Source organism: Heliangelus exortis, chromosome 2 (assembly GCF_036169615.1).
Source record: "Heliangelus exortis chromosome 2, bHelExo1.hap1, whole genome shotgun sequence".
Taxonomy (NCBI): Eukaryota; Metazoa; Chordata; class Aves; order Apodiformes; family Trochilidae; genus Heliangelus; species Heliangelus exortis.
The window spans coordinates 115046993-115068813 of NC_092423.1; the positions used below are offsets into that span (position 1 = coordinate 115046993).

Here is a 21821-nt window from a genome sequence, read left to right on the forward strand (position 1 = left end):
GGTGTCCCTGTCCATGGCAGGGAGGTTTGAACTGGGTGATCTGTAAGGCCCCTTCCAACTGAAACCATTCAGTGATTCTGTGATTAATTTTATAATTGCTATTAGATTCCTTGAATAAAAGTTGGATGGATATAGAATAGATAATTTCCTGGTTATTGTAATTTCTAGGGATTGCATTACTTGACAAATTGAAACAGATTTTTAGTACCAAATGAAGAGTAGATTTTACTTTCCCAGTTTTGTAAATTTAGTAATTTTGTAGTGTATCAAATTTGCAGATAATTCTATATATAATTTAACTTTTGTTTTTATATTAAGCAATATTATGGGTTTTTTATATCAAGCCACTTTTAGGTCTTTTATACATGAAACCTCTTTTTTCTTTGTCCTGTAGATCCTTCTGTATGGTTGTAGACCTATTTATTCATCTCAAACTAACATGTCATTTATAAAAGCTTCCCTATTAAATTATAAAACTGACTCCTATTCACGAGGTTTCTGACAGAAGAGAAAATTGAGTTTTTACACTCATTTTCAAAATTGACTTTAGAACTCTGTTGTGGTGTCTCATCACTCAGCTTCATGTATTCATATTTTGAAGTAAAATAGAACTTTAGCATTTAAAGGAGGAGATTACTCCATAGGGAGTGTTTGGTGGAGCCTGCCCTCAAAAATATTTTTTGATTTCTCTGTTGGCTAGGGATATAAAGTAAGCATTGCTGGTTGCTGCCTCACACTTTATTGTGTTAGTCCATCACCATAAGTTCATTGAGTCTGTAATTGCCCTATTTTATCCATTCATGATGTTGCAAATGTGCTGCATATTCAAAGAGATTCGCTCACCTCGACTTTTTGCTGCTCTTAACACAAAAGGGCTTGGGCATGGACAGAAGTTCAGTCTGTGTGACTTTAAGGCAGCCCAGTCTTGTAGTTTAGTACCTTCTCCTTGGACTAAGCAGAAAGAGGTACACAGAATATTTGCTAGGCATAGTGAAACAAAGAGGTAAAAGAAGACAAATGTGGCACATCTTCACTAAGTGATCTGATATAGTCCTGCTAGAGCATTTTGCTGCTAGCCCTTGGCTCCTGAGTTGTGCACTTTACATTACAATATTGTTGGTGCTGATGATGGCTAAATAACAAAGTGCTCCTTTGGCAGCAGTAATAAGAGATGTTTTATCTCCTCTTCCAAGTGCTGTTAAGATAAGAAAATGTTGTATCCTGTCAACTTTGATAGGTTTCCAGAGGTTCTTATGATTTTTTTCACCTGATTAGACACAGATTTCACTAATAAAAGACCCTTGATTTTTAAGAGTTTGCCAAAACTGAAACCCTCCTGTTTTATTTGCAAGAAAGGCTTGGGTTTTCTTTCCACTTTCACATTAATAATTTAATAAATGTATCAAACAACAATTTATGATGGACACTCCAGGACTTTGTTGTCTATCATTATTAAGAGTAGTGGAGTTGCCAGGCTCTCCCAGCATGTACTTTTCAGGAAAGTGATATGACAATAAACACCCAGAAGACCTCAGTTGCATCAGGCATACCCCATTTTTCCAGCCTGGAAGTCCTCTGCCTTACTAAGCTGATATCTATCTCCTAGCAATGAGATAAGTTGAGCGAGCTCATTTTGGGAACTTCTCACTTGCCTTCAGGGTTCAGCATTTTTGACAGACGAATCTGAATTTTTAAGAACAGTATGAAAATGGTAGTGAAAGCAGAAATTCTCTTGGGAAAATTTCTCATTGAGCAAAACAGCCTCTTTATCATCAAAATGCTTTTAGTGAAATTTTTCAGTGTTTCAATTTCTTTGCAATGTTATGGCATGCACACAACTCCAGAGAAATTGTCTTTGTCAGTGTCTGCTCCTTCTGAGTGCAACAAGTGGCACAGGCTAGTCTGGTGGCCACTTGTGACTACTGAGATTTTGGATCTCAGATCCAAAGGATAGTACTGGCTCTGCATATCTCTGGAAAAACAGCCTGTGATTGTGCACAGTTTCCTGTCTCCTTCCTTTTGTTCTGATGATTTCTGTGCAGTGAATTACCTGAATCACAGACTGGGCTGGGCACTGCTTTTGCTCAATTGCCTATAACTGAAAGTCTGTGGTCTTCACCTCTTCTCGGTGTTCTCTTTTGGATGAAATACTAGGCAGAGGAAGAGCACTTACATGCTTTCTCTATTGAGTGCACATATTGGTATAAAGAAAATATGTTTCCTCTGTCATTATAATGAATTATAAGTTTTTTAACTTCTATCTGCACTGTGTGCCAGAAGGTTTTATAATTTAGAAGAGAATAGCAATTTAAGTAGGATAGACGTGCCTTCAACCTCTTTCATTCCCTTAGATTCCCCCCCCTCATCCCCCTCTCCACTAATGTATTCTGTGTGCTTTAGGGATGAGACAAAATACTCAGAGATGGTGACAAGAGCGAAATAAATGAGGCTTAGATGCACATAGCCTGATAATGAGAGCACTTATTAGTGGGGAAGGAGTGGTGCTGTATATTTGGTGTCCTGCTCTCAGGACTTCTTTAGTTTTTTACATTCTGTCACTGCATATAAAAATAAAGGAAGAGCCCCACAGGCAAGAAATACAAGCAACTCTCCCAGTCCTGGATAAGAGCCATAAGCTGTTGGCTATAGACTGATATTTCTGCTTTTGCTCTATTTCTGACTCATTAAATGCAAATTTTTCGTTTTTAACTGGTGACACAACTTCAAGGAGAAGCTTTCCCCTTTGGTATTCTAAAGGACAGGAGATGGGAGGAGAAGAATGGATACCCCAGTAGGCAGCAGGAGAGGAAATCGAACCTCATTTCTTTGTTTCTGGTGGGTGCATTTACCACAGTAGCTCATAAAGAGGCTAATTATATGTCTATGTATACCTACAGTGCATATACACATTTGTACAACAATCTCTGAGAAGGTACTTGTGGCCTCTGTGCTATTTTGTGGGATCACAGTCCTGCTAAGTGTGCTCCAAGCCATCTTGGCAAATAGCAAGGAGACACAGATGAATGTAAATTTTGTATCTGAAAAGCTACAAGCTTTTGTCCCTCCGGCAGCTCCAGGTGTTTCAACTCTATATAAAATGTGTCAGAGTCAGGCAGCCATCTCTTGCAGTGAACTATCTGTGTGAATTTATTTCCTCAGGCCAAGGATTTCCTCATTCCACTCTGGCCAAGCCCTGTGCTCTCTACACCAGCAAATTCACATGTGCCTGGGTGCCACTGTGGGTGCCAGGCTGATTGTGACCAGTAGTCTTCCCAGACAGTTTGTCCATGTCCAGGAACCACTTGAAGTGGGTAGATAAGTAGTTTGCACACATCTGCCCAGTTTGAGAGCCAAAGACATTTTACTGGAGGCAATCCTAAGCCAGGTCACTGCTCAGAGAGTCAGAGGACACACTCACTTTATTGGTGCAGGTGAAGACGCAGGCTACATGAGAGTTTCAACAAATGTTAGGGTGGAGGTGACTGATAAGCAAATTCTAGTCTGATTTGGCAAATCCACCCTATGCTCACTTGTTAACATTGGGGCTGAAGGAAGCAAATATATTGTCTCTGACAAATGGTGGTCTGTGAATTATTTGGGTGCTTTGTTAATCCTGGAAGATCTCCGCTTGTAGTGGTGGGAAGAGACAGGTTCTGGCTCTGCTCACAGATATTATGAACATCTTATAGTGGTACAGGATGGGACTCTTGTTACACCGTTGCTAATACAATAAACTGTGAGCTCTGCCTGTGACAAGGAGTTTTTTAAATTCTCCACCATCTCACACCTGGATTTGGGGTACTGTGTCATGTATCCTGTGGTTTAGGGAAGCTAGAGGCAGGGGTATTCCCAAGCAACAGGTCACAGTCCCTGTTGTTTTTTAACTGGAGCTGTTAAAAAACAAGTGGTTTTAATGTGTCCTGAATAAAGTCCCAACTATACAGGCCATTATTCAGATATCCTTGAGTCTAGTGCAAGGTGAAAACATGAGAATTACATCGATTGCACAGTTGTTGTGCACCGGTTAGGACACCCACATACTTCCAGGAAGTTTCCAACCACACCATTAGGCACTGAAATTTCCTCTGAGGTCCTTGCAGAGATGGACCTCATTTTCTGACTTTGGTTATTAACTTCTGTAGTTCTTTATTTAGGGAAGAAAACTTATTATTGATCCAGATGGACAATGAGTTAAAATGAGAGAGGACAGAGTGAGACAAAAGCAAGGTAGATAGCTAGTGCCACATAAACCAAGAATTTAATCCACTTAGAATCATAGAATCAGAATCACAGAATCATGGAATCATATACTCATAGAATGGGAGGGACTGGAAGGGACCTCTGGAGATCCTCGAGTTCAACCCCTCTGCCAAAGCAGGATCACTGAGGGCAGGTCACACAGAAATGATTCCAGATGGGTCTTGAAAGTGTCTGGAGAAGGAGACTCCATGGCCTCTGGATAATCTGTTCCAGCATTCTGTCACCCTTAGAGTAAAAAAATTATTTGTCATGTTGAGGTGGAACTTCGTGTGTTCTAGTTGCTGTCCATTGTCACTCATGCTATCACAGGGCACCACTGAAAGGAGACTGTCTCCTTCTTCTTCACACCCACCCCCCAGATATTTGTAAACATGAATAAGATCCCCTCTCAGTCTTCTCTTCTCCATCCTAAGCAGCCTCAGGTTTCTCAGCCTTTCCTCATAAGACAGATGTTCCAGTTCCCCAATTACCCTGAGTAATGTTCCCCCTGAGATTCTCTCTTAACTACAGCAGGAAAGAGCAGGATATTTTCTGTTAAGATAGAACCATTTTACATGTCCAGGAGGATAATAATATTTCTACATAGTCTCATGTGTGATAATTTTTATTTTTATATATATTGGGCCAGGTGTCTAGCTGATAAAAGTCAATCTGACTGCACTGATTTCAGAGAAGCTGCCCAAAGTTGATTGTTCAACCTCTGTTAATTTAATTTTTTTAGATTTATCATATTTATTAACCTCAGCACAGAGAATGTGGTTTTTGTGCCTGGTGTAAAGGGTTATTTTTGTACAGAATAGATTCTGTTCTCAGTGACACTTGGCTCCAAATTGGAGGCAAGAACTGAATCTGGCTGTTATGTGTACAATTAAATGTTTTATGTGAAATGCCCACATATGATAATACTATGGTTGGTGTTCATAGGGCTATGAATATCCCATCTGTCTCAGTTATAAATAATTTAAGTGCATATTTTAGTAAATTTTAGGGTTTGTAAAAATGTAGTAAAATCAAGTAGATATGTAATAAATGCTGGCAAGCACAGAAACGCAGTTGTTTCTCAGTAGGATTCTGTATAGCTCCTCAAAAATATCTTGCTATGGCTAGAAAAACATTGAACCAAGTTTAAACTTCCACAAATACGCTGCTGAAAAAAGCTGATTTTAGTGTCTTTAGAACAATAGACTGAATTATAAGAAAAGAGAAACAAATCTGTTTGAAGAAATGAATCAGGCTTTGTTTTCTTTTTTTTCTTTTTTTTTTTTCCTTTTTTTTTTTTTTTTTTTTTCCTATTTTTTCTTTTTTTGCTTAACATTCAGACATGCAGAATTCTCTAGGAACTGATGCAAGGATGGAGACATTCAACTAAATCCCTCCCCCTGTGCCTCAGATGCCCTGAATACAGTGGAATGGCAGCAATTAGGCTGCCACGGTGTCTCTGATTTGCACTTGCCCAGAGTAACCAAGTGACTTTTGCTGGAGTGCAGATAGGTTCTTTGGGTGGTGGTTTTGAAGCAGATTACTGCCAAGGTCTTCCAACATTTTCTACAGCCTTTCAGTCCATGAACCCATTGCAAGGAGATCCCAGCAATCTTCCTTAATTTCTGCATTTTGGAACCCAATAACCAAAAGGGTTGTTCCTCTGCAGGAAGAGATTGAGGAACTTGCAGTCAGGTCTAGTTGAGACTAAATCTAAGAAAACAAAGACATGAAATAGGGAGGGAGTGTGATGATGCTTCAGTAACAATAGCAAAGTTAATGTGGCTTTGCTCAGTCTAGGTGAATCTCCTTTTAAGACAAATTTTGTATGTAAATAAATATTTTCAAGCCTTCGATTTTCCAGCATTCAAAAATAAAATAAAACTTGTCCATGTGTTGGTTTTAGAGGTACTTTTATACTATATGAAGGCTCTACAAGTTTTGCCAAGTGGTCTTTCATTAGGACTGTCTACCAACCAGTAACTATTTCCAGATACCAGGGCACAGTAACACAGACAAAGGCTACACCCAGGATCTGTGGTTTCAGAATTTTGCTGTACTTCTGTCTAATGAAGTCCAGTGCAAATAACAAAATGTCAAATATTTTGTCTCACCCATAATTAAAAAGTGGATGTTCTGTTTATGTTTTCTTACAGCTGGCAGCATTAGAGAGACAGATCTTTGACTTCCTTGGTTTCCAGTGGGCTCCTATCCTTGGCAATTTCCTACAAATAATAGTTGTCATTTTGGGTTTGTTTGGAACCATCCAGTTTAGGCCTCGATATATAGTTGTGGTAAGTCTCATTTACTATCTATTATTTTTTGCAATTCTTTTTAAAAACTGTCACACTATAAAACAGGATTTTCTTGGCTTCAAAATACCAGGTGATTTCTGTAGAAACTTTAGGGGTCTTCATGTTTTATTGCAAATTTAGGACTACTGAGTGGCGTTTATGAGATTTTGGAAGCTATCAAGAGCGGGGTAACCTTGATAATGTGTTACCAAAAGGATGACTGTAATACAAGTTCTTTGTAAGATCCTTTAAAGAATGAAACACCTTGAAGGGTCAAGGGACCATATAAGGTTACATGATGCATAAATGAAGAAAAGAAATAAAAGTTTTTATTCTCTTTGCAATAGACAAGCAGAATGAGTGCCTATTAAAAAAATAGATTGTAATGGTTGGGTTATATTTACCTTGTCTTCCACTTAAACAGGGAGAAGCAAGGACAGTAGAAATTCCTTTGGTCCTGTTACCCATGGATTCCAAAGAAATCTGCTTCTCACTTACGTTTAACTTTACCAAGACCTGTATCTATGGCCTTGAGTCTAAATGGCTGTAAATTGCCTTTGATGCTTATAACTTGGAGCTTCACAGATTTTTTTCTCATGTTCTCAACATAGTCAGATGTAAAATAACTTTCAAAGCTGTGAAGGAAACTGACAACAAAAAATATCCCTCTTCTTCCCCCACAGTCTCTCCTGAATGGGTGACTATAATGTCTTTACCTGGCAATGTCTCTATTTGGAACATTTCAGTTGTGTTGTCAGTAATGGATTTGAAGAGGCTAAAGTTACTTTTTTTTTTCCCTTCACAAAAGAGTGAAAGAAATGTCTACTGGGGGAAAGCTCATTAAACAAATACTTAAGAAGCTTCATCTTTTCTAGTCAAGCCTGGAATCCTGTAATTCTTTGTCATGTTTCAAAAGAAAAATTAAACAAAAAGTGCACTCAGGGTTCTCTATACTCACATTAAATAAGCTTCATGAGCACATTATAAGTAACTGAAAATGGATTGGTGTAAATAATAGCACTTTTATCTATTACCTGTGGCTGGAGAACTGGACAGTAGTGTATATATATCCATAATTGATGACTCAACTTTCTGCTTCGTGTTTCCATTTAATACATAACACATCTAAAGCAAGTGAGGGTAAACATCTGTAAAATTACCCAGGGAACTGGTGACGGAAGAGCAGCACCACAAAATCTCTTGCCCCTCAGGTTCAGCTCTGCTGTTCAGTGGTGAAAGCTCTGCTTTAATTTTCAAATGGAACACAACAGATGGTGACTTTTTCTACATCTTTTCCCATGTAAATGAACATTTTAGACTATATTCAAGTTGTTTTGAAGTAGAGGTAGAAAATTTGTAATTAAAGAATCATCCCAACAGGATACTTTATCCTCAAATTGAGCTGAACTCATATTCTGCTTTAACTTTAAGCATGTTTTTAAGAGCTCAAGCTAAAATAGGTGCATATACTCACTACTTGTGAAGATCAAGACTTTAGAGTGGCTGTTGTCCCTACTAATGTATGTAAGGTTCCCAATGAAGTAGGAATTGTTTGAGCCAAATCCTGAAGGAGTGAAAGTACACAGGTTGTTTTCCTGACATACTGAACACCAGCAGAATGCCTCCCTCTTCCCACTCTTCTTCTCCCTGAGTGAATAATTCTCCACACCCTCTCCAACAATTCTAGCAGAGGTTAATTGGACCCCTCAGTAAGCCAGATCCACTGCTAAGCTATCAGAAAATGCAGCTAGCAAAAAGTGGAGAGCTTTTTTCTAGACTGGGGAGCTGAATCCAGTCTCTGAAGTTCCCAGTGGGTGGCAGGGCCAGCATAAGGAAGGGACCGGGACTGCGCACTCATAAACCTAAAAAACCCAAAAACCCAAAACCAAACATACAAAACAAAAACAACATCAGAAGAAATGCTCTACAGTATATTTTAAGCAGTGTTCAAGCAAATGCTATACTCTTGCAGTTTCAAAACATGTGAAATATTTATGCATCCAGAATTACACCTTGGATATCCTTCCTGGTAATTCTTGAGTTATTATTGTTCTGTGGTGTTGATTCAAGCCACTTTCCTTTCCATCTTTCACAAATGTGACTAAGTAGGGCCGTGTACTGATGTCCCTGAGGCACAGCCAGGTATTACATGAAGACAATCTTGTGATTCAGTAGTTGTTGGCTTTACCTTCAAGTATCCCTGAGCCAACATTCATTTCTCCTAATGCCAAGACACTGTCAGAGGGGGTGCTTCATTTCAGATTACATATACACATGTGGTAGTTTATTATATAAAGCTAAACTTAACTCACAATCCTCATGATATTCAAACTTAAAAATTTCCCTTTTCTTTCTCACTTTCAGTTTAAGTGATTTTTCCTTAGTGCTTTCTTTTTGTGGCATTGTGCCCGTCTAATATGGATGATTTACATTTAGAAGTGGTTGCATTTCAGTGGTACATGAAAAGTCTCTCTGCTTTGTTTTCAGTATGGCCTGACACATCAGGACTGTCAGGGTAGGACACAGGACACAGAGCAGGAGAGGTCAAATAGCAGGTCAGGTCATGAAACAAGTTTGCTGAGATGCTTGTGGAAGGAAATGAACCCTTAAGAGTCAGTGTGAACTTGATACTTACACCCCACCCACTCCTCTGCTGACTGCAAGTGTCTGCCAGCATTCACAACCCCTTCCCCTGCTTGTTGTCCCTTGACACAGAGATAAATGTGGGACTGCAGGCAGTTTCTCTACTATCTCAAAGGAGAGGTCTTTGTAATGGATCTAAAAGTCAAACCCCATGTAGAAACCCAAGCAGGCATTAGTGTGATGCCACACAATAGAATACTGTTACTTTTTTAAAAAAACAGCCTTGCAGGCATATACATATAAATTTATGCACATAATGTTCAGAAAATAGTGCAATTTTTTTTCCAGAGGAAACACTCAAAAATTAAGAAAATCTGTTACTAGAGCCCTCCTGTGCAATGTAAATGTGATCCTTTTATATATTTGCAGTTTTGAACAGCATAGATGCATACCAATTTTTTGGGGGGACACCTCAGTTTTAGGGAAAGAACACACTTTGGGGGGGTTTCTGGTGATAGTAGAGGAAAAAAAATTATTTGTATAAAACAGAAGACATGGGAAGAATCAGGCACGTGACACCAAAAATAACTGGATTGCTTTTGTTGGGAAGGCTGTTCTGGGTAGCTCTGTGTTATCTCTTCTGACATGCTCTCCTTTACCCTTGCATTCTGGGTTGTCTTGAGACCTTGTGCTCTTATTTGCTGAAGTTCTGAATGTTCAGCCACAGGGAGCTGGACACTGAGCTTATAGAGCTCTGTGTAATCTCAAGTGTTCTGAAAAATGAATTCTTAAGCACCTGAAGTTGGATGCCTATAATGTATGAATACTTGTGAATGCAATCTCTGCATGTATCAGAACATCATTTGCATTCTGAGAGCTGTATCATTCCCTTATAACATAAAATAAATTAGTTAATGTTTGTTCAGCTATTAGACATTACAGTGATGAGCATCTTAGAAAATCTCAAGAGGAAATTAATATTCTGGCTTCAGAGCAGGTTCTGAGCAACAAAGGAAAATGAAATATTGAGTTAGATGTTCATAAAATGTAATAAGGAAGGTAGGGTCTTTTGAAATAAAAATATACCTCTGATGATTAAATTTATGTTTGCATTGTAATGCACATCCTCAAAAGATAAAAATTAGGATGGCATATATAAGCAGAATCCTGACATTTCCTCATTTTGTTTATTTGCTTTTGCTGTCTTAAAACTTATCTTCTAATTTAGTCTTCTCTAGGTACCTATGCTGCTATACAAAAAAAAAAATCTGCTACTTGTGTAACAAAAAGCTGCTTTCAAATGTGTAGAACTTCATTACTTTTAAAAGCTATATAGTGCTAATTACTGAATAGGTAATTATTATGTTCTTAATGTGAATGGAGCTCAAACAAATCCCTGAAGTTCAGTGAGAGTGTAGGAAGAGCCTCTCCATATACCATGGCTGAGTTTCAAGGTGCATGCCTGTTTTCAAAGAATCATAGAATCATACAGGTTGAAAAAGACCTTAAAAATCACTGAGTCCAACCATAAACTGAACACTTCCAAGTTCACAGGACTTTGCACCTACACTTCCTTTCAGTCATCCTCATGGTGGATAAGGAACTGACCCAGCCCTGACTGTGTAGAAGTGCACAGCTTGGCCTGGGAAAGCACATTCAGAGAGTTTTTTGCCTGCATGGTTCAGATTTGTCATTGGTGCCCATGGGACAGAATGAGGTTTTTAACATGTTGGACTTTATCCAGCAGACCTAGTAGGTTTGCTGTTGTTGAAATGACAGATTTCGTGGACAGATAAAAAATTCCTTCTTAAAAGGATGAAGTCTCCTAAATATTCTGAAATTTGCTTTTTATGATCAGCTGGGTTTGTATTAAGTGTTCATTAGTGTTGAATACTCTTCACCTGTTTTTCTGAGGACATATGTTGGAAAATCAGGAGTTACTTATGACGAGTTACTACAAAGTCAACAAATGTGATAAAATGGGATATCCTCTTTTAAGTCAGACTCATTAATAAGTCAGACCTTATACTTCTCACAGATCACACCTTTTTGTATTTTAAATTAATTCAGTCTTCCGTTGCCAGAGGAAACTGCCCAGTAGTGTTGCTCTCTATTTATTTCTTAAGCCACAGCCATCTCCAAACACCCTAAGTACTTCTTAAGAAATAAAAGTAGCTAACCTGTTTGGCATACAGAAATGACTGTATGCATGTGGAGGTAGTCACAGTGGGGAAAAATTCAACCCTCTCACCTGAGCCTTTAGTTGCACATCTCAAGGAGGGGAAGAATGAGGGGAACACAACCCAAAACTGCCCAAGACAGCACACCACCCACCTGACAGCACCCATCTGATGGAAACAGGATCCAGCATATTGTAAATTAGGGTGTTGAGCTTTACTGAGTATATTGAAGGAAAAAAAATAGCATATGAACCTCGCCTGCTCATGACTAATTACACCTTAAAAGGCGCTTGGGAGCAGTTCTCCCTCATGAAGGTTCTAAGCACATAAATATAAATGAAAGTGCATAAATGTAAATAAAAGCACATTTTTCAGGTGGGTGTAACTCCAGTGTGGCTGAGTGGGCACCAAGCTTGTTGGACAGAAATGCCCTGAGGGGTACTGCTTAGAGAGTTAATTGGGGATATTTTACAGTTGGATAAGGGCAAACAGTGCCTATGTAAGAAAATAGTGCAAGCTGGTTATGCTGACAATTAAAATGCTAAAAGGTGGTTTAAGGTAGACAAATTAATCTCCTGTTCAGACTGTGGGTGCAGCATGAGTTCAGTCTTGTGCTATGGTAGGGCACTGGAGAAGCCAGAAGAGACATGGCTGGGTTGCACCTGGTAAAGGTGCAATGTAAGATCTGGTTCATGGCCACAAGTGCCAGAGTGGTGAGCTATTTTTAATGTAATTAAAATATCTTTTACCGAAAAACTCTCAAGAGATCAGATTTACTCTTTAGTTATTTGATTGGGCTTTTTTTGGTTTTTGTGGGTTTTTTGGTTTTTGTTTTGTTTTGCTGGGTTTCTTTGGGCTTTTGGTTTGTTGGGGGTTTTGTTTGTTTGTTTGTTTTGCTTCGTTTGGTTTTTTTTGGTTTTTTTTTTTGGTTGGTTTTCTTTTAATCCAAATTATCAAATCAATAGATCTTCTGTTTTGGTTGCTGGTTTGGTTCCTTATTTTGTTTAGTGGTGGGTTTTTTTCTCTCTCTTTCTTGTGTCTGTCTTCATAATATAAATATTAATTTAATAATATTTGATTGTTGATATTACTCTACTATTCCAGAATTTCTAGAGATAAATCATAATTTAGGAATGACTCACGGTTGCCTCAAAAAGCCAGTGTTCAAGTCAGCATTTTGAACTTAATTGTTATCAGTAGGATAGTGCATAACTGTAAAGAATAAATCTGTTTTATTGGTGTGTACTTAGAACAGAAATGATTAATGGATCTGTAATTTCCTAAGGTTCTTAGTGAACTTCTGAAGGGAGAACTTTTCTGAGCTCTGTGCTTGGCTGCTCCCAGAAGAAGGATGCTTGTTGATACCAGGTTTTTGTAATTGATCTGCTCAGTGTAAAGTTTCATCTTCACTTTTTATTTTTCTGACATTTTGTTTTCATCTGGCTTTGTGTTTAGTACACGGTGTGGACTGCCCTGTGGGTCACCTGGAATGTTTTCATTATCTGCTTCTATTTGGAAGTAGGCGGACTTTCTAAGGTAGGTCACTTATCCTTCTTCAGGTTTATGGGAGGGTGTTTTAACAGCAAGACTCTCATTTTTTAAGAGGCTGGAATCAGAGAGAAAAAATGGGGTTGTTTAATCATGAAATATGATCTTTGGAGTTCCCTTCCAATGAGAACTCCAGTGTTTGAACTTGTCTCCAAGAGTAAATAGCCTTTGGTTTGAAGTTATATAAATGCAAGGACTCTAAATTACAGTTGCTTTCTCAAGTACCCTCGGTGGTGGGGAGGAAGGTTATATTCAGTGGGAAATCTGAGATTCTTTTTGATTGCTGGAAAATGAACCATTTTGATTGAATTTTCAAGTGTGTACGAAAAGTCTGAATTTCTGAGACTGCTTTGAAAGCAGATGAAGATAATTACTAAGAAGGTTAATGCAGTAACTTGTTGAGCAAAGTGGTCTCACGGTCAGAATGTTAATTCTTTGTGAAAAAGAGCAAAAGGCAAAGGATGACTTTTTTTCATATCTGAATAAAACTTTCCTTTATGTGACACTCAGTGCTTTAAGTCACTGATTCCTCATTCAAACTTCTGATTAGAGCAGAAACATAAGTTGGATACATTGAGTTCCATGTTGCATTTGCTCAAGGTAGCAATTAGTTTGGCATAGGTTATATTTAGCTGCATCTACAGTGAGTTACATACAATATCTGCTGGTTTTTATCCTCCTATTGGACACAGAAGGTATTAAAATTTGTTTGCCACATTTATGTTTACATGATCCCAGGCACAGTATGCCCACAGAGAATGCTGATTCCAGTATTATTAATAGAATAAATGTCCCCACTATTGGCTGTAGGATTAGTGATACAAAGTACATTCTTGTGAATTCATGCAATGCTTTTAGAGAATTGTGAGCTCCACCCAGTTCAGATGGAAACACTTGTGAGCTTTGTACTTTTTTGGGTTCGGCATTACAACTCTTAGATTTTGGCTGACAGCAAACAGACAACTGGTGACACTGATGTAATAAGAAATAAAATTTAATTTAGTCAGTAAAAATTCCATTAAAATTAAGGCCTTCAGTGATAAATTTATTTGGTGATAAAGTCCCATAATGAAAACTGCAACCAGTTTTTTTTTCTCCAAATGTGATGTAGTTCACCAGAAATTATAGGCTTGATGAGGAAATTACTACACTTCATAGACTATCAAAATAAATGGTTGTATTGGTATGTTCTGACTTAAAAATTTATTAGAGGAAAGGAAAAGCAACACATGGAAGTGATGATAACCCTAAGTAGTTCTTTATTTTGAATATATAGAGAGTTTGTATTTTTTTCAGTCAGTTGAGTGATGGCTGTTTTTATAATGACTTTTCTTTTTTTATATAGCTAATTAATGTTTTTTATCTAAGTGATTAGGAGGTGAAGAAAAACATATATTTGACTTCTGAGTTTGTGAAAAACAGAGTTTTCTTTCCCTTGGTTGCAGAGGATTCTGATTCTTAGTGTAAGGGAACTGTGGGCCAGGAAGTATGAATTGAAATCTTAGTTCTTTCAGTTTCACCACTGTGTTTCACTTGAACACATATGACAAATCACAATGCAGAGAAATAATAGCACAAATATTACTCAGTTCTTGGCAAAAATCCTTTTTTATTAGAATGTACTTTGGTTGATCTCAGAATTTTGGTGAATATTTATCTCGTGGTTTATAACATTTGAAAAATGGTTTCTCTATGAGGTGACTGACAAAAAAATAATTTTGACTGAAGTTATCTGCTCCTGTATAGGTTACATCAAAGACACCAATATCAGAACCAACCTAGTGGTTTTAGAATGAAGAATTTTTTTCAGTAAACCAGGAAATCTGGGGTCAGCTAAGTGCTGTTTCTAAAACCTATGCTAAATATGATACCATCATCAAGAGACTGAGGTCTTTCTGTACCACACACATATTTCAAATTTCTGAGCGTTTGAAATTGATTTAATTGGGACCCACATTTTACTCAACATGGTATCTTAAAAATGATGATAGAGGTCATCATTGCTTTGGATGAAGCTGTTCCTGTTTTGTCAGGCTTAATAGAAAGGTAATTGTTACCAAAGGACGTGAGTGTGGTTGCCAAATCAAGTGCCATTAGAAGCTTTTCAAGGATAGCTGTTTTCTCAGCACTGAAATCTTGGCAGGGAATATTCACCTCTTTTCTTGCTATTGTTCTATATTTCCATTTTATTTATTTATTCTGAAATGAATGCAAATTTATTTATTAATGTTTTTAACTTTTGTTGATATCCTACCAGGGAAAATTATGATGCTGTCTGGCAGCTGACTGATTTCTGTAGGTTTGTTTATTCTTAATCACTATTATGTTTTATTTGCTCTGAAAAAAACGAGTAAGGTGTTTCTTGGAATCCTGTGCATTTTCTAGGTCTTCAGTCATGAGTGTTAATAGAAAATAAAATTTTGTGCACTATTAAATGGTAATTTTAATTCAATGGCTTCACATGGAGTATGCCTACAGTGTGGACAGACTTTTTAAATGTCCTAATAGAAACCCCCTGCTGCTGAAAATTTGCTCAGATCTTATTCTTGCAAAGGAAAGTAAGATCTGCTTTCAATGTGTGCTGTTTGAATGCTGCTAAGAAGTTCCACTACAGTTAATGGAAAATTTGAATAAAAATAAGGATGTAGGTAATCTAGGCCTACCCTTTGCTGTTCAGTTATAACATATAATGTTCAGATTTTCCTGGTAAACTGATTTATTTTTTAAGAAACATTCTGACCTTTAGTTTAAAACTTTTGAATCTAGCATGCCATTTTAATTTTCTTGATAAGGAATGTGTCAAACATGATGTGAACTTCATCCTTTCCATTCTTTCAGGAAAGAATTATGTTTCTTCACAACAGTGACATGGAAAAATCAGTGTATTTTCTATTGAAAACACTTTTTTTTTTTTTAATCTTTTGCCAAAGCAAATGAAGTCATGCATACCCAAATTCCCACTCAGGTTGTTTTTAATAATCTGGAGTGCTGAACTGGTAAATCTTATGGGAGGAAGCTGGTGAGCAGGAGTTAAGTGGGAACTGAAAGACTCTGTATATGACTGTAGGCTTGTTGTCTAAGAATTCACTTGGGTCTCAGTCCCTTCTCCAATTATATAATATTATTTTATATTAAGAGGGAAAGCTTCAGCAAAGACATTTCTGTGAAAGCACCCTCCAGTAACTAGGACAGTCACCTGGGAAAAAAGATGATGTGAGGTGTGAAAGAGAAATAAACCTGGATCTCCCACAGCTGGGTGTTGGAAGTAGAAAGCTAAAAAATAAGTTTCCTCTCTAGCTACTTTGTAAACAACTTGTAAGTGTAGCTCCTTTTTCAATTATGTTACAGATGTGCATATAAAATTTTAATGTGTTTTCAGGGCTAAAGAAACTGTGATTGATCAGAAATAAAGTAAATATACCCATATGACTCTTTTCTTTTTGTGTCAACTTAGGTTTTTCAATTTTTTTCAGTTCTGATTTTAGAAGTGAAAAAAAATGCCAGTATGAAAGATTAAATTAGCTTGTATTCTTCATTTACTGCTTTTAACCACTTCATGTGGTTCATATGTGAGAAACAAAGTACTGTTATATCATGATCTTTTAATCCTGCACTGTGGGATGACAGATTGCCACACCTGTATGTGAGCTCATTAGTTGTTTGGATTTTATCTTCTGTCTTGATACAAAAATGTATTCTAATTGCCACATTTGAAAGTATAGACAGTTTTAAACACAAATCTCAAGGCAATAAGAGGCAAAAAGAATTTCTCTAAAGTACATTTGAGAATCAAGTCTGACTGAATCTCACCTGATGCAATACCAGAAGATGTTAAAAAAACATTTGAGGTTCAATGGATGGCTTAGGGTAGATGTGTTTGAAAATTAAAAAAATGGATGTCAGCTGAAGACACAGACTTCATTTTTCATCCACTCAGAGTCTTAATTTCATCAGGAGTGGTATTTCAGCTGGGGAACTTGGAAAGTCTTCTTCCCAGCAGGTTTGGAAAGACAGAAAATGGGGGATGGCAGTGGAGGCTCTAGGGTAGCTCAGTTCTTGAGCATGCATGGGTAGAATTTTGGTGTTCAGCTGTGTGACACCAAGTGGGAGGTGATGCTGCCATTGCTTTTCACTCCTGGATTCGTCATCTATTACAGGTAAGACTTGGGGGGCTTTCTGTTCTGTTGATGGATTTTTAATTGTGCACAGACCATTTCCATGTGCAGCAACACATCCTTTGCTGAGGCCAACACGGAGTGAATTTCTTCACTGCTGAACACAGTGCATACACACTTGTCCATCTCAGCTGAGAATTTCTTTCCATACAACTGACTTGCATCAATTGCTTTTGGTCAGCATCTTTCTTAGACCTTTGGGGACTACATACTTTTTACCTTATTGTTCTTCCCACTCCTACATCTCCATTTGCTTCAGCTGATGCCAGAGGCTTCTACGAGCTGTGACACACACAGTAACAGATCCCACTAAAGCAGTGGATGTAGCTGTAGGCATACTGCAATTTCTAGACATTACAAATTGCTGGCTTTAAAGCAGTAGCTGAATATAATCTCTTTCCAGTGTGTGTGCTAATAAAATTCAGCTTGCAGAGATTAAACCTGACGAAAAGATTGTTTGTGTCTTTTAGAAGTCTGGACCTTCTTTCTTCCTCCTCCTTCACCAACTTTGTTATCTCAAAAGGGTTTAAAGAATTTTTTAAAAAGTAACATTCCAGAATCCTCTCTAACATGAGGAAAGCAGGAATACTAATTAAACACCATTAAAATAATTAAGTTAATATAAAGGCAAAGAAAACCTGACCAAATATAAGTTTTAATGTTACATCATATAACACTTTTAGTTCACCTGTCTTTCACTCTTCCCTTGAACCAGCTTTCAGAAGTAACAGTTGTTGGTTTTTGGTTTTTTTTTTTTTTAAAAAAAACAAACACCAAAAGCCCACAAAACAAATCAAACCAACAAATTTTTAGAACCAGTTGCCTTCTTTTGTTATTCTTACTCCCTTTCCTACAATAGAGGCCCCACTGAAATGTGTTTGCTAAAATCCAAACTTCCAGTATGACCTTTCTTATGCAGTTTGCTCCTCCCATCCTGCTGCTCTCCCACCATAAAGAGAAGTAATCTCCAGGTTTGATTGTATTTAATATTTTTCCATAATGTTCTACTCAAACAGCAACCTTTTGAATTTTTAATTGCTTTGGCAATAAACCTGGAATCCAATTTGCTGTGAAGATATGCAGTGCAATATTGAACAGAATGAACATTTTGATTCTTCAAAATAATAGCTCTGGCCTTGGCTGCTGTTAGGTACTGTTAATCATAGATTCAGTGTGTTAGTTGTGTGCCTTTTGATGGGTTTTGCAAACTGTTTTTTGTGGTTGTGTTAGGCTGACATTAATACATGCAGGAGCAGAACCCACATGTGGTAGCTTCTGTTTAGAATATAATGATTGTTTCCATGGGAAGTGAGAAAATGATTAGCCATGAGCTATGAATTCATAATGGTGAAGCTTCAGAAAAATGGATTATATTTATTTGCAATTTATAGTTCTCATAAAAAAAAAAAAAAAAAAAAAAAAAAAAAAGGGATAATTACACCTTCATGCATGCCAACATTCCCGACATTCCTCCAGTTGAATATTTTCAAACTTGACTCAAAGATGTATTTTAGCTGAAGTGACTTTGTGGTTGTTTTTGATACTCCAGATTTCATGTAACCTAAGTAATTTTTCAGTCAGTCTGTTTCACTCTTTGTAAAGCTATAGTATCATGTAAGTTTTAATGAAATATATGCTTAGTCTTGGAAGGAGAATTAATGTGCAGCTAGCTTGGTGGCACAATTTGAGCATAAGGTCATTCTGGAAAAAAATTATGTGGAACAAATGGGACACAGATAAATGCCACCAAACTGCAGAATGTGTCATTCTGATGTTAATTAGTTTGTTTAGGTGATGGGAACACATTGCTGAACAACTTAATCAGAAGTACATTCCAGATGGTGCAAAAATTGAATTTCGTATCCTTTCAGGTGACATTTACAGTGGTTCACAATATTATATACAACCAACACCAATTAAATACATTTTTCAAACAGAATTGGTGTTCTGATATAAACCCTTGATGCTAAATTCTAAGGTTGGCATTCGGAGTGTAGGTCACCATCATCTGTATTAGTTTAAATAACTAAGATGATATGTCAGACAAATTTCTTTTAATAATTAATTTAATATCTATTTTTAAACATCTTTAAAATGATAGATGTGAAATAAATGGTCATCTGACTGCTACATAGATAAACGTTTTAATGCAAGCACTACATTCATTTAAAAAAAAGAGGTAACATGCAGTGTCATGGGGCAGAGCTAAGTAGCTCAAGTAGTTTGAAAAAAGACACCTTTGGATATTAAAAAGGAAGAAGGATGTTGTCCAGTGTGAACTGGGTTCTGTGATGCAGGATTGCTTGCCACAATGGGTAGTGATGTGGAGAGGGAGAACCCCTGAATACTGAGAGCACATCTGTGTTTGGGTTTTTAGATGTAGAACAAGAACATAGGGAATAAGGATATGGAGCATATAAGGGCAGGAAGGACCATCTAGTTATCTATTCTAACCTCATGTGTCTGGAAAAAAGTTGAATTAATTAGCTTGTTCATGGAGCAAGGAAGGGAAATTTCTCTGACACATGGTGTGGTGGTAAGCAGGTAAGGCAAATCCATCTGCAGATAAGGGTGAACCTAGGCTTCATTGCTCAGGGTGTTATTTTATCTACTTATTGACAATTTGATTTGTGTTGTAGTGACTGTTATGCCCTTATTGTAGAAAAAAAAAAGACTTGCTGAGATTTTGATTTTCCAAAACTGAACAAAGTATTTGAGGTGCAGCCTCACCAGTGCAGAGTGCAGAGGCACAATCACATCCCTAGTACTGATGGCCACACCATTTCTTAAACAAGCCAGGATGCTGTTGTCCTTCTTGGCCACCTGGACACAGTGCTGGCTCATATTCAGCCAGATGTAGGACCCCCAGGTCCTTTTCCTGTGGGAGCTTTCCAGCCACTTCTTCCAAGACTTTAACATTGGATGGGGTTGTTGTGACTCAAGTGCAAGACCTGGCACTTGACCTCATTGAATCTTGTACAATTGACCTCAGACCATTGATCCTGCCTGGCCAGATCCTTCTGTACATATTACATAGGTAGATGTGTTAACACTGGCCAGTCTTTGACCTGCAAAAGAAATAAAAAAGTAGGTGACTGCTTATCATCTCTAGATGTCTTCCAGGTGACTGAGCGTGTATCCTTTGGAATTCATGAACTCTTGTCTAATTTAGAGAAAAAGGAAGGGAGGCTACAAGTTTGCATTTGACAACCAAGTAGATTTTACTAACTATGCAGAACCTGTGTATCCTCTCAGATTTTCTTATTCTACAGGATTTTCTACCATCTCGGTATTAAACATACATAGTCTTAAACTTTCTGAGTTAATGTCTGATTTAAATAACTTTGCTTCAGGGGTCTGGTGTTGGCATTTTGCCTATGACTTTTACAAACGTTGTAAGTCTAATGGGCCTACCTGAACCTGACTTTCACCAGATGTTTCAAAAGAGCATGTAGAAGAAATCTTTTCTGGTCAGCTCCTGATGAGTGAATATTTTCTTGGTGCACAATAAGGGGTTCTATAGGGCAGCATCCCTGCCTTACTCCCTCTATTCATTTCTTTTGAAAGCTTCAGAGAACAAAAAAGCTCTAGTTATTTCAATAGCATACCTTGGACAAACCTTAATTATTTTTCCATCTCGTCTGTTTCGACAATATTTTTTTTTTCATAGAATGCTTAATATTTATGTTGTGTTACTCTGACTTAATTAAAAGAGGGTTTTGATTCTGTAGGTCATAGGAAATAGTCTCTTAATCTTTGCGGTTCAAATCTTGGAGCAAGTTTATCTCCTAAATTTGCTTTCTGTGTAATAATTTATGTAACCTCCATAAGGTGAATGGATTTTGAGAGCTCTTTTTAAATGCACAAAGGAGTTCGATGGATTGTTCCTTGCCTAGATTATTATACTCTTTCTTTTCCTTTTTCAGCTGCCCTTCAGGGAAATTCCTTGCTCATGTTGATGATGTGACTGAGTTTATTATTCATGAGTATCAGCACTCCTTTGAGCAGGCTTCTTTGGTTTGGATTAATGGGGAAGGAGTGAGAGAATCCTATAGGGGATTTGGCTGCCCTCCTGCCCTTTGCTTTGCTACAAGGTTTATTGTCAGAGTGGCTTTGATAAACCAGGGATAATGCTGGATCTTTTTGACTTATTAAATCGAATGGAGGAGGCAGAAATGTTGGAAGGCAAGTCACAGTCATGGCACCAGTGTTTGCTTGAGACTGTCTTCTGTGGGCAAGTGCTGTTTATGAATGATTTTTTGCCTCTTGTGTTATAGCAGGGTTGCATTCTGAATACTTAAATTCCCTCTCCAGTTACAGCTTTAGAGAGCATGTAGGCATTCTTTAAGATATTGTTTTGGAAGAGCCTTTCTGTGCAGGGGGAGAATACATCATATCTGTCTGCTGAGAACTGTTGCCCTGTGTTGCTGCTATGGAACTTTGGGGTGTGCTTGCAAGCACCTTTTGTTTGTTTGTTTTTTGTTTGGTTTGATTTGATTTTTTTTTTCCCCTCCTCTGGTAGTTCAAGAGATGCAGGCTTGATTTGGGGGTTTTGGCTAAAGATTTGTCTTGTTTATCTCAAAGATATTTGAAGGCCCTGACATTTTTTTAATTCTGAGACAGCTGCCTGCAGAAGCTTCTGTCTAGTTCTGCTGTGAGGGGCATAGGTGTTATTCTTAAAACCCAGGTTACTTCTTTGCAGTACATAAAACACAGTTGATTCATTTGACTTTTATTTTCTGTGAATTGTGGATGGTTTTGTTGTTTTTTTTTCTGGCTCATTTTAGTTCAGTTCACTACTT

The 21821-nt window shown here is 37.5% G+C and overlaps 1 protein-coding gene across 3 annotated transcripts in view; it reads left to right on the plus strand.

Annotated features, from left to right (window-relative positions):
- Nucleotides 1-21821, plus strand: part of NKAIN3 (sodium/potassium transporting ATPase interacting 3) — a 330513-nt gene that overhangs the window by 147768 nt on the left and 160924 nt on the right. For all 3 annotated transcript variants that reach the window (XR_011724559.1, XM_071737657.1, XM_071737658.1), the window contains exons 2-3: nt 6396-6533; nt 12752-12832. Coding sequence is in view for 2 of the 3 variants with exons in the window: in XM_071737657.1 (XP_071593758.1) it covers nt 6396-6533; nt 12752-12832 (219 nt within the window). In the remaining variant the exon portion in view is untranslated. The remainder of the gene's footprint in view (nt 1-6395; nt 6534-12751; nt 12833-21821) is intronic.